At 40.1% G+C, this 13,409-nt stretch overlaps 1 protein-coding gene across 7 annotated transcripts in view; it reads right to left on the minus strand.

Annotated features, from left to right (window-relative positions):
* Positions 1-267: 267 nt before the first annotated feature.
* The window catches only part of LUC7L2 (LUC7 like 2, pre-mRNA splicing factor), a 41,849-nt gene continuing 28,707 nt past the window's right edge, over positions 268-13,409 (minus strand). For all 7 annotated transcript variants that reach the window (XM_058655071.1, XM_058655073.1, XM_058655072.1 and 4 more), the window contains 5 exons: positions 9,373-9,549; positions 8,971-9,062; positions 6,769-6,798; positions 5,046-5,237; positions 268-1,507 (listed from right to left, as the gene is read on the minus strand). In XM_058655071.1, the coding sequence (XP_058511054.1) occupies positions 1,366-1,507; positions 5,046-5,237; positions 6,769-6,798; positions 8,971-9,062; positions 9,373-9,549 (633 nt within the window). In that variant the 3' untranslated portion in view covers positions 268-1,365. The remainder of the gene's footprint in view (positions 1,508-5,045; positions 5,238-6,768; positions 6,799-8,970; positions 9,063-9,372; positions 9,550-13,409) is intronic.

Raw genomic sequence — 13,409 nt, forward strand, 5'->3', positions numbered from 1 at the left:
GAGCTGATCCGAAGCTGGGAGCTAGGAGCTTCTTCCTGGTCTTCCACATGGATGGCAGGGGTCCCAGAACTTGGGTCATACTCTGCTGCTTCCCCAGGCTGTTAGCAGGGAGGTGGACTGGAAATGGAGCCACTGGGGCTTGAAAGGTGATTTTAATTAATTATATTTGGACATGAATTTCCTTAGGTATTTTAGAACTGATACCTGCCAGCTACTGCTCAAGTCACTGACAGGTACACACATATGCAAAAACATAGTTTCAATATGTTAATTATATATACCATTTTTTATTTAGGCTTGTTGAATGAAAACAGCAACAAAAATACCCCAATTTCTTCTGCAGATGCAGCCCTCTACAGAGGCCGTCAGAAACAGCCTGAAATAACCAGAGCAGAATCGGGAAGAGTGAGCCCAGGGGGATCAACAAGTCATCTGGAATCTTCCCAAGTATATATTTATTTCCTTTGGTGCCTTGCACAATAAGGCACTGCTAATGCTGTAACAGAAATAGTGGAAATGCCCACAGCAATATTTCTACTGACACTTTACTAGACAAGTTACAGTTCAGCGGTGGTGGCGGTGGTGGTGATTGTTTCATTTTATTGTTTTTTTTTTTTTACATAAGGGTAGCCTTTATACTTCACAGAAACAAAACAGGAAGTGCTTATTAAACAGTCCCTTCCCCACCCCCCTTAGAACATCCTGAACATAGTAATTCATTAGAACAGAAAAATCAAGTTTGATTTCAAATTTTCAATAAAAACAAAACTATGTAATGCAACAGCTGCTCAAATTCCAACTCTAAATATCATTAAACAAACCAACCCAGTATTTGCAATTTCTCCAGCACACATTCCAGTAGAAACACTCTGAACTGTAAGCAGCTAGTAACTAATAGTGGGAAGAGACTCTCAGAACAGAAGTTACATTGCTTCCCACCCTCTTTCTTCTATAGTTGGAGGGTGGAGGTATTAGGGGAATACAAAAGTCAGAGGAAAATAATCAGAGTTAATTCTCAAAGCTGCTGCTGTTTGGACTAGAAAGGAAGACAGCATATTACAAATGTTCAAAAAGTCCCAAGGCAAATCAACAATTCATTCACTAGCACTCCTACTTGAAAGAATAAAGAGATCAATGTCTTATAAAAAATTGTACTTTTAGAATTGTATTACAGGTTCACCAGAAACTATGGATGCAGTTTTAGGCTTCACGAAGGGGAACAGGTGGAGTTGAGGTCATGTTAGCTCCTGCACATCTAACTGAATCGCTCTCTGGAACTGCTCCCTGCGGCGCCCTGAACAGCTGCCAGCTACACAACAGGAGCTCCACAGGAAGCCTGAGGAGGGAAGGTGTGTGCACAGCTAATTAGATCTCCCCTGCTTCACGCTCTTCAGAGCTTCTCCTGTCTTCTGATCTGCCATTAGCACTCTCATAGGACCTCTTCTTATCTTTTCGATCTCTGTCACGTGATGCTAAGTCTTGATCTCTGACTCTTTCTTTTGAGGATCTGAAAAATATTAATTTGAGGAGCAAAATGTTGGGAGGCCTAAAATCCAAATAAAAGAATAGGATAAATATAAAGTTACTGAGAAGTGAAGGATACATCTGTGAGAAGTCAGTTTTCTGACAGAAAAGGACACTCCCCTAGTTGATAAGGGCAGTAAACCAAGACGGTCGGTAAAAAATAGCTAAGGGTCAAGAAGCATAAGCTAAAATAATAACAAGGGATTTTCACTAAGATAACCATAAAGTTTCCAATTCACAAAAAAAGATAGTATAAAAATTATTTAGATTCATAACCTTGAAAAGTGAAAGCCGAATCTGATTTTAAAAAATGCTTTAACAATGCCAAAGTAAATAGCAACTAAGGACTTAGCGTAGGGGTCAGCTAAACTTTCGTTTGCCCTCTGGTCAGACAATTGTTGCAGGTCACACAGTCTCTGTCACTTGTCCTATTCTTTCTCCTCTTCTATTAACCCCTCCACAGTGTAAAAACCACCCATAGCTTGCTGGCTGTATAGAACCAGGTCCAAAGGGCTGATGTGGCCTATCAGGCAACAGCTTGCCAATACTTGATTTAGATGAGTTACTCAATAACAAAGCTTTAAATAACCACTTATTTTTAAAGTCTGTTTTATTCCTCCTTAGTTCATTCATTCAAGCAACAGAAAAATAATGAAAGACAAAGATGATCACACTATATAATAGATCTCTAACCATAAATGGTTCTTAGCACTATCTTCTCCATTCCCACACCCAATTTCAATAAGGCGAACCAAAAGTTCTTGTGATTCAATCAGAAGGAAACAAGAGATTGTAGGGTTAGAATAAATATGGAAATGTCTATGCTTCCAACATATAGAACGAATCAGTAACATATATTACATTTATTTGGTTCTTTACAGGTGACAGCACTTTTACAAAAATTATCTCATTTAACCCATGTTCAGAATTAGGATGTGAGGCACTGCCAAGATGAGAATGATACAGGGTACTTCAAAAAGTTCATAGAAAAGTGAAGATGTTTTGATCCAACAATTTTGGAAATCCGTGCACAGTTTTTACATTATGTACATTTTCATCAGCTCCTTCAATATCCCCTGCAGGCAAGGATTTCAAAATTTCTTTTGGCACCAAACTAATCTTTCAAGTCTATTTTCTATGAACTTTCTGAAGTCAATTCATACTTTCAGGAAAATACTGTACTTGGTTTAAGAAATATAGTTGAGGGTTAAAAAAAAGTTAAAAGACTAATATCTTTGAAAATTCTACTTTAGGTTTTGATAAGCCCAGTTAAAACATGGCATGTAGTGGGGGAACCCCACAGTACAAGTCTAGTCACTGCAAGTCACTACCAGCTGTACCCACAGCCTTAGTAGTGGTAGATATGAACAGAATGCCACCCTAAGAGAAAGGATCCTAGATGACTGCAAAGTCCCAGAGGTCAGTAATAACTGAAATACAACTGAGATGAGTTTCATCTAAAGTTTTCTGAGATTACAATATCCCACACGAGTTGCTTCCATTACTTTCACTAAAACTACTAATACTCATAAAGTAAATACTCGTAGTATCTCTATCTACTAAGCAGACGGAGAACACAGGTGGGATAATTAAGTTAGCCACCAAGCCCACTAAATCAAAGTGGTCTGTGAAGTCTGTGCTGAAAGCCACTGCTCTTCCCTCACTTCCTGAGGACAGCTCACAAACATCATCTATCACACCAGAGACCAGCACTTCACAGGAGGCGCAGGAGAACAGCAAAACCTAAGAGTTTCAGTTGGAACTTGTCTTAAAAATTTAAATCAAATAACAATAGCTTGATGTCAATCTTCTATGTAAAAATTGTACAGATTTTAATAGCAAGTACCGGCTAATTTTTGCTAGAAACAATGAGAAGAGAATGCAAATTCAAAAATGAGAAGTGCTTAAGAGAAGCAAAAATAAGCCTCTACGAACATGCTGAACAGCTCAGCTGGTAACACATAATACGGTGGAAAATCTTCCTATGTTTCATAAATGCATGAGGCATTAGAGACTACTAAGATAACACAATCTTAAATAAGGAGGCTTCACATCCATCCTTCCCACCACCACCACTACCAATGAAGACATTGAAGAGTTTGTAAACCCTAGGAACAGGGACAGCTGGGCATGTTATCACAAGCAGCACGATTCTTAGAATTTAGTGTGTAGTTGAGACTCATGGAGAACTTCCAAAAATGCTTTTTCTGGACACTGCACTAAGGGCAGCGCGAAGCCCTCTTTCAAGAGAGTGACCCAAGAGGCCGACACATGGCCTTCAGCAGACTGCAGGTGCTCACTCTCCGCTCACCTTATATTCTTGATTCTACCTGTGCAGATCAAACCCACTTGAACTCCCACCTGAAGCCATCTGACTACTGGTGGTGTTCCTATCATCTAAAGTCTTGCATTACTTAAAACACAGTTTTAGCACTTTATAATACATATATGATCTTATACCAGGCTAATTGTTGTCAATGATGTCTATTTTGTACTTGTAGAGTAGAAAATATACATTATCACTATTTAAAGTTACCTTAAGAATACGTGGAACAACACCAGAATATAAAAAATAAAATGTTGATTGAGCACCTATTAAACAACTCAGCTTCTGAATAATTTTTAAGAAATGGCTATTTGAGAGCCAAGGTGGGGAGGCGGGAAGAAAGATTTTAATATCTTTCTGTGGATTCTGTTTCTGGACTTCACATGGAGCAATTTATAGAGAACTGGTGGATACTAGGCACTCAAAAGACTTATCACATAATATGCTCAATAACTGCCAAGAAAAAATTTAATTGTTTACAATCCTTAGAAAGTACCATTTTAAGGGCCATCACATGACGTAAGGTTTTTGAAGCTAGGTCTACAAACTATGAGTGCTAATTTTCTGAATCAGATTCTAGTCCTGTGCCCATTGTCAATAGATTCCCAAGTTCTTAAACACACCTTGCCCTAGTGTCTGCCCTACTTGTACCTTTTGAGGTCTCTTGTCATCTCCAGGAACATTTATAGGATTTTGGACCTGCCCATCAAGTCAAAGGTAGATAGCAATGAATACCTCCAGTGCAGACTGAGTAAGAATATACTACAATGTGTCTGGTCTGAAAAAGTGAACCAGCTGAAATACATTTAGAAAACAGTTAAGTCAAACAAAGTTAAATTCTTTTAATGAAAGGATTTGTCAGAGCCCAGACTTTGCTAATACATAACTGGGAAAAAAAAAAAAAAAGAAAGAAAATCTGAAAACATTTGTCCATAAAATGATTTTTCAAAGTCACAAAAGGCAGAGAAGAGTAGTAATCTCTGCACACATCAGTTCCAATTTCTCATTCCGGCTCATAAGTATATTTTTGAACTGCCATACGATCAGGGAAAAAATGTTATACACCCACACACAAATGTGTACATATTATCAGATGCAGGTTTCAAACCAATAATCTAAACTGGTAACATAAGTAAACATAAACAATGCTCTAACATAAAGGTAGCTCCGGATCCTGGGATCGGCACATTAATACCTCCTCTTGGATCGTTCTCTGCTCCTATCTCGAGAACTGTGCCGACTCCTCTGGTGGCTGCGGCTGCGGCTGCGGCTGCTGGAGCGGGACCTGTGGCGGTGGCGTTTCTCCCGAGACTTGGATCGAGTCCTCCTCTTCCGTTCTCGCGACATGGAGCGAGAACGATGCCTGCGGTGCTCTCTGGACCTGGATCTACAGCAAGAGATTGGACTTCATGTTCATCCAGCCTCCTCAGCACTGCGCTTCAAACCTCCTGTTCTTCAAAGAGCAGCTATACTCCAGTAGCCTTACTTAATGCCAATTCTATGCCAAAGCAGCAAAATCTACACCACAGAAAATTGCTAGTATGATAATAACCGCTAAATTTCAAAATAAAAATTATAATGCTAATTGTTAGAGGTCAATCAGCATTGTATAAATTTAAATCAGTATTTTAAAAAAAGTACCACAACCGTCTACTGGTGATTGTTATTATCCAGCTGCTTTATTGATTTTTCACTCAGATTTCGATATGCTTTAACTTATTTTAGAAATCCTGTACCTACTGTAAAAGAACAGAAGGAAAATGCATGAGAAAGAATAAAGCCTAAGAAAAAATTAGAAAAGCTAGGACAAATTTTATAATTTTGAATGCCTAGAGTAAATCTAGCCAAAGCAATCAAACTACGCTGAAACAGTATTATTCAAGTAGCACACAGTTTGGGGGCGGGGTGGGAACGAGATGCAGAACTCATCTTGGAAATCTCAAGTTATAAAAAAACAACCAGAACATTTCCACTATACACAGGAATAAAGAAAGATACTCCTTTCAGCCTTGACTAGGTCAGAGATCAACGTGTGTGTTGTACAGTGTAGGTGCTAAGGGTGGCATGCATTAAAAGGTATGCAACTTGGTTTAGAAAGCTACTTTGTGATAAAAAAAAAAAATGTTCCAAGCTAAACTGTGATAGCTATACAACTTACTAAAATGACTGATCTGGGCAGGTAAGATGGACATCTCATTAATGTAAATTATTTTACAAAATAACTAGATTTTTAGAAGCCATTGTTAATATTTGCTCATAATTTCCTGAAAGTTCAAATCACACTATTTACATGATACAGTTTCTAAGCTGAATTTATTTTCAGATGATATAAAATTAAAAGGCTTCAGCTTTGGTCACCACTGTAGCCAAGTAAAGGCTCATGTTGAAAATTGAGGTTGATCATAGCTAAATAAAATATTCCCACATTCAAACAGCCTTTTTTCAAAAAGGAACATGGGGGCCCGGTGGCGTGGCCCAGTGGCTAAAGTCCTCGCTGTGAATGCTCTGGGATCCCATTTGGGTGCCGGTTCTAATCCCAGGAGCTCCACTTCCCATCCAGCTGCTTGTGGTCTGGGAATGCAGTCGAGGACGGCCCAAGGCCTTGGGACTCTGCACCCATGTGGGAGACCTGGAGGAAGTTCCTGGCTCCTGGCTTCAGATTGGCACAGCATCAGCCGTTGCGGCCACTTGGGGAGCAAATCATCGGATGGAAGGTCTTCCTCTCTGTCTATCTGACTTTGTAATAAAAATAAAGTAAATCTAAAAAAAAAAAAAAAAAAAAAAGGACTTGGGTGATGGGTGAAGAATATAGAAGTCATTTGGGTTAGGCCTCTGGACCAGTCAATAAACTAGTAATTTTTAAAAACTATATTTGAACAATAAAGATTTTACTTATACCCATCATGTAATATACCAACCTTTTAGGATTCTTGCTATGTGATCGGGACCTAAAAAAAGAGCATGTATTCTTAGAACACAGTGCCATGTACTCCAATTATATTAGCAATGATTTAAAAATTTACATTAATTTTATAAGGCATGTACTTATACATACAATTTTTCCAAAATATACCACAAATTACAGATTTCTTCATGTTGAACATATTGGCTCCCTTCAGTCAGGATACTTGGCTCTTAAAAAATACTCTGTAGAGACTAAATTCTCCAGAAACTACTTCTCAGCCTAGAAAAAAAAATCCAGTTTTTATATTTCTATCACTGCTTTTTTCCCCTTTTTGGAAAACAGTGAAATTATTATCAACTGAAATACATATGGTTTGAAGCTACAACCTCATCCTGTAGTTGTTCAAACACCCAGCTCAATCACAGAACATGTTTCTTCACAAGTTCTAAGATAGTCTCAATAATCATTCACTCTTCACATTTCCCAACACAGCTAATACTCAACAAACACTAAGGATGTTTTGTGGCTAAAAATAGAGTAGTGGGCCCGGCGGCATGGCCTAGCAGCTAAAGTCCTCGCCTTGAACGCCCTGGGATCCCATATGGGTGCCGGTTCTAATCCCGGCAGCTCCACTTCCCATCCAGCTCCCTGCTGTGGCCTGGGAAAGCAGTTGAGGAGGGCCCAATGCATTGAGACACTGCACCCGCTTGGGCGACCTGGAAGAGGTTCCTAGTTCCCGGCTTTGGATCGGCGCGCACTGGCCCGTTGCGGCTCACTTGGGGAGTGAAACATCGGATAGAAGATCTTCCTCTCTGTCTCTCCTCCTCTCTGTATATCTGACTTTGTAATAAAATAAATAAATCTTTAAAAAAAAAAAAAAACAGAGTAGTTGAAAGCACTGCTTTGGATTCAACCAGATGTAAGTTTCAGTTCTGATTGTACCACTCACCATCTGTGTGACCTGGGTAAGTTATTTGTCTTTCCTCAGTTTAATCTGTCATTGGCAAAAGAAGGATAGTGCTGTGTCACTGCCACTGGTGGTAGGGAAGGGTTATAGAGATTAATACTGGTAAAATCCTTATAAGAAACACCAAATAAGTGAGAGTGGATTTTACACTAGCTTTTAGTTTCATTCTCCATACTTAGTTACACATTCCTCAAAGTCACAGATTAAAACTTTTTTCAATAGGGCTGCAATTGATCATCAATATCCTAAAAAAAATCTTGCCACTTGGCAAGAAAAGGACTAAGATGTGATACACAATCATCACAAATGTGAAAAGTATAGCCCTAAGAACTGGCTTCCCATTTAACTATCACTTCAGTTGCAGCTTAAACCGATATCCAATATTATCTAAATTGCTACAGTTTGAAAATAGTATGTGTAGGCTATATTCCCATAAGAGCTTTATGCATACAAAATAGCAAAGAGTTAAATTCTGAGGTAACAATTAGGATAAATAAAAGAATCCCTTCCTAAAAATAGAAGTTAGCTAAATCTCATTTTCACTGTCATTATGATGCTAAAAGATTACCTGTTACATAAAAACAAATGAAATGCACTTAAATTTCTTTTAGCAGAATTATGTTAGCACTGTGTTTACGAACTATACAGGCTTCCAATAACAATAAAATCTTAAAAAAAAAAAAAGGCTTTTAATTAGGCAAAATCTGAAAAGGAATTTACATTTCAGAAACCTGTAATATAATGAGACAATGTAAATGAGAACTACAGGTAAATCCTTTGTGATATGCCTGTTTATCCTAAAGTTGTCCAATGACATGCTACACCAATGATGCTATATGATTTTAGTTGCCAACTTTAAAGAATGACTTAGGAGAATATCAAAACATTCTAACCATAAGTAGTTACAAGATGTTATTACTTAATGAATACAAATATAACCAAGAACTGGGCATATCTAGCTATAATTAAATTAAAAGCATTTAAAAATAAAAACATTAATGGCTCCTAAAATAAAGAAAATAAAGTTCAATATAAAATAGAATCTAACCCAAACTGTTGTGAACAGGTTAAAATAAACCATAAAAACAAAAAAGCTTTCACAACCTGGCAGAACTAGCCAGAACTAACCAGTGGCGAAGGACTGGCGTACTTTATGAACAATACTTTGCATGGTAATATCTTTAAAATGTAATGTCCCAGGTCCAACACATGCTGACTAACAGGTACAATCGTCTATCAACCCCATACCTTCTCAGCTTCTCCCTTTCTTCTCTTTCTCGCTCTTCTCTTCGTTTTAGGCGTTCCTGGTTTCTTTTCTCCTGCTTCTCAGCCACAACTCTCTTAAAAAAAAATAATAAATGAAGAACATATTTGTTGGGTTCATTTTAAATGCCTCACCCTAAATGTCAGAATATCTATTTCCCAAACCACTGCAGCATCTAACACCAAACACCGCTATCTCCCAGAATAGTGACACACAACTTGCTTGTTAGGCATCATCCATTGAATGATGAGTTTCCACAATTAACTCCACTTAGCGGATACGAAGCACTATTGTATCACAGTCAGGACGTCAAGTAGAAAAACACCAATCAAAAGAGCAAGCAGTTAAATGGGGTAAAGTGAGGCAACGCCAATTTGCCAATATACCTTTAATTCTTCAAGCTTCTCTCTTATTTCAATAAATCCCAGGTGCAGTTTTCCCCCAAAGTGGTCAGCCAGTCGTCTGTCATTGTCATGAAGCCCTAAGTAGGCAGAGCAGACTTCACAGACTCTTAGTTTCTGCTGCTGGAAACTGGAAGCCGGCATAGAATTCCGATAAACCTCCTAAATCAATGTGAAAACAACAACAATCACAATCTCATTAAGGTACATAACTAAGCAAAATATACTATGAGAACACCAAAAATGCTTTGCAATAAATATCCAAAAGGATGTCTGTTTTGTCAAGAAAAATGACAAGATCCTGTTTCCTGTGTCCCAGACACCTCTTCCCTGGGGGAGGAGGGAATCAAGTCTTCCAGCGCCTGGTACCCTCAGGAGGGCTCAACAACCAGCGCTGGGCCAGGCCGAAGCTTGACCTAGGTTTCCCATGAGTGGCAGTCTGCTTCTGCTACCGTTCCCGGGCACACTGCAGGGAGCTGGACTGCAAGTGGAACAGCTGGGACAGGACCCACACCCACGTGGAGTGCTGCAGTCGCAGGCAGCAGCTTGAACTGCTACACCAGGACACCAGCACCAGCAAAAGGTTTTAAAATAAAAACCACACATTCAGACACAAAGAGGCAAGCTAACTCAAACGTTGTGCTGCTTTCTTTTTCTGCTTGCTACTTACCAGGAAGATTTTCTGTTTAGACTATATCGCTGCCACAAACTGATAATCAGGAAGATGAACCCAACACATGAGGAACAGCTGAATGTAAAGCAAGAAGTCACCTATTTACACAGAGCATGACAGAGCCACACGGAGCCATGTTATTTATGAACCAGCCCCAGAGTTCCTGAGTACTAATGAAAAAACCAGTCTTCCTCTGACCCACAAGTTTTCTAATATGTGCAGCTGAATGATATCTACAAAGGGTAAGAAAAATTTTAATGTATTATCCTTTCTAAAAAAATATCAACTGATGATAATTTAAGGCAGGTTAATTAAATATGTTCAGCTACAAGCACATTATTAGCAATGCCACAACTACAGTATGAAGTTTCAAGAAGACTGTGAACATGAGATGACTTCAAAAATTAAATACAAATTTAAGAATGGGTATTGTAGCACAGCATGTTAAGCCACCACTTCAAACACCCATATCCCATATTAGAATGCCTAGTTCAAGTCCCAGCTCCTCAGCTTCTTATCCAACACCCAACTGACACCTGGACAAGCACTTATGATGGCTCAAGTACTTGTGGCCTCACCTCTTACGTGGAAAACTTAGATGGGAGTTCTGGCCTCCTGAATTCAGCCTGGCCTGGAGCCTTGTTATCAGGGGCATTTCAGTAGAAAACAAGCAGAGGAAAGATCTCTTTCCTCTGAAGCCAGGAACTATGTCTTTTATACAAACAATCAAATAAACAAACCCTCGCCTTGAACGTGCCGGGATCCCATATGGGCGCCGGTTCTAATCTTGGCAGCCTAGCTTCCCATCCAGCTCCCTGCTTGTGGCCTGGGAAAGCAGCTGAGGACAGCCCAAAGCCTTGGGACCCTGCACCGATGTGGGAGACACAGGGAAGCTCCAGGCTCCTGGGTTTGGATCGGTGCTGCTCCGGCCACTGCGGTCACTTGGGGAGTGAATCTGAGGATTCAATATGCAAAATGGAAAATCTTCCTCTTTGTCTCTCCTCCGCTCTCTCTACATATCTGACTGTGCAATAAAAGAATAAATAAATCCCTAAAAAAATGTGTTTGGAGTCAGCACTGTGACATAGTAAATCAAGCTTCTACCAGTGGTACCAGCATCCCATATGGGTACCATCCCATATGGACACTGGTTTGTGACTCAATTCGTGTCTTGGCTGCTACTCTTCTGATCCAGTTCCTTGGTTACTGACTAGAAAAGCAGTCCCTGGGTCCTTGCATCTGAGTGGAAGGCCCGGAAGAAGCGGATAGTTCCTGGCTTCAGATCAGCTCAACTCCAACCACTACAGCCACTTGGACAGTGAACCAGAACATGGAAGAGCTGTCTTTCCTTCTCTTTGTCACTCTGCCTTTCAAGTAAAAATAAAATCAATCTTACAAATCTAATACATATCTTACCTAAATGGATCAAGAAAAAAATCATACAAAAAGAGAAAAATAATAAAACACACACATAAAAAATTAGGTACTCAACAGTTTCTACACAGAGTGAAGAGAAGCATCACAAGACTTTTTCTTGAGACTGGGTCTGGTGCGGTAGCCCAATGGTAAAGTCTTTGGACCTTGTACACTCCAGTATCACCCAGGTCCTTTTTTTTTTTTTTAAGATTTATTTATTTTTATAGGAAAGGCAGATATACCAAGAGGAGGACAGACAGAGAGGAAGATCTTCCATCCAATGATTCACTCCCCAAGCAGCCACAACAGTTGGAGCCGATCCGAAGCCAGGAGCCAGGAACTTCCTCCAGGTCTCCAACGTGGGTTCAGGGTCCAAGGCTTTGGGCCGTCCTCGACTGCTTTCCCAGGCCACAAGCAGGGAGCCGGATGGGAAACAGGGCTGCCGGGATTAGAACCGGCGATGGGCCCCAGTTCTAACCTGGCTACTCCACTTCCCATCCTACTCCCTGTTTGTGGCCTGGGAAAGCAGTAGAGGACAGCCCAAGCACCCACATGAGAGACCCAAAAAAAGCTCCTGGCTTAGGATCAGCTCAGCACTGGCTTTTGCAGCCATTTAAGGGTGAACCAGTGGATGGAAGATTTTTTGTCTTCATCTCTCCTCCTCTCTACAAATCTGCCTTTCCAATAAAAATAAGTAAAATCTTAAAATAAATAAAAAGTACAGAAAGGGAGAAGGAAAAACAGGAAGTTTCTAGTTCTTCATCTTGCCTTAACAGTCAAGTTGCACTGTCTTTAATTAACAAAACAAACAAAAAGAGATTTATTTATAATGGAAGTAAGGATGTTGAATTCCTTGAAATAGGCTGCAAAGCAGAAAAATAGAACAAATTGGTCAACCCTCCTGGCCAAGTTTGTAGCAAGTGTCTGGGCCTACCAATGCATACTGAGGTGCTCTTGGTCAGCCAATAAAGTTTGGAAAGATTATCTCAATCCTAGTGTAACAAAGCGGACAATGTCTCCAAACTATCAAAACCATTCAAGTAACATCTTTGCAACACTGTTCCCTACATCAGGGTCTACAAGGCGTCAGTAAAATAACCACCCCTCCCCACCACAGACCAGAAGAATAAAGAAAACTGAAACATATGCCCCACCTCCCTTCCTCCAACCATGGACCCTCCCCACTCTAATCAAAGGCCCACACGGGCCCTCTCAACAATGTAAACAATATTAAAATGAGAAATATTTTTTAAAAGTGTGAGAGATAGATCTTCCATTTCACTGGTTGCTCCCATTAAGGGCCCAATAGTCAGCACTGAGTCATGCCAAAGCCAGAAACCAGCAACTTCTCCAGAACAAGGGCCAACTGCCTGGGCCATCCTCCACTGCTCCTCCCAGGCCATTGCCGAGGAGCGGGATGGGAAGTGAAGCAGCATTCAGAAAGGACTGCTTAATCACATAAAGGATGCCTGCTTTTGAGGGGTAGTTTAACATGCTAGGCCACAATGCTGGTCCCATGTCCACGAGTTTTTGAAAGAAAACAAAGATCACTTTTCGGCCTTTTGACTAAGATCAAGTGAATGGAAACAAAGAGGGAGAGACATCCAGACATGAGAAGAAACACTGTAGATGGGGCATCGTAAGCCCAGGAAATCTATGCAAATAGGAGTCATGCAAGCTACTGTAAATCAGGACAAAACTGACAGAGGCAGGAGACTACAAATGGTAGAATACTAGCAGACGGTAGTAGGCCGGAAGGAAGCAAGGACTGTTTAATCACAAGGGGTCCGGGGGCAGACAGGGAACCACAGTAACCAAGTGTACATGCAGTGTTTGTACATAATGTTGGGTATGTGTAACAGTTCAGCAGGCTTAATTTCATTAACAAGTTTAAATTTCAATGTATCAGTGGCTATAAATGCCAAAAACCAAG

Source organism: Ochotona princeps, chromosome 25 (assembly GCF_030435755.1).
Source record: "Ochotona princeps isolate mOchPri1 chromosome 25, mOchPri1.hap1, whole genome shotgun sequence".
NCBI classification, from domain to species: Eukaryota; Metazoa; Chordata; class Mammalia; order Lagomorpha; family Ochotonidae; genus Ochotona; species Ochotona princeps.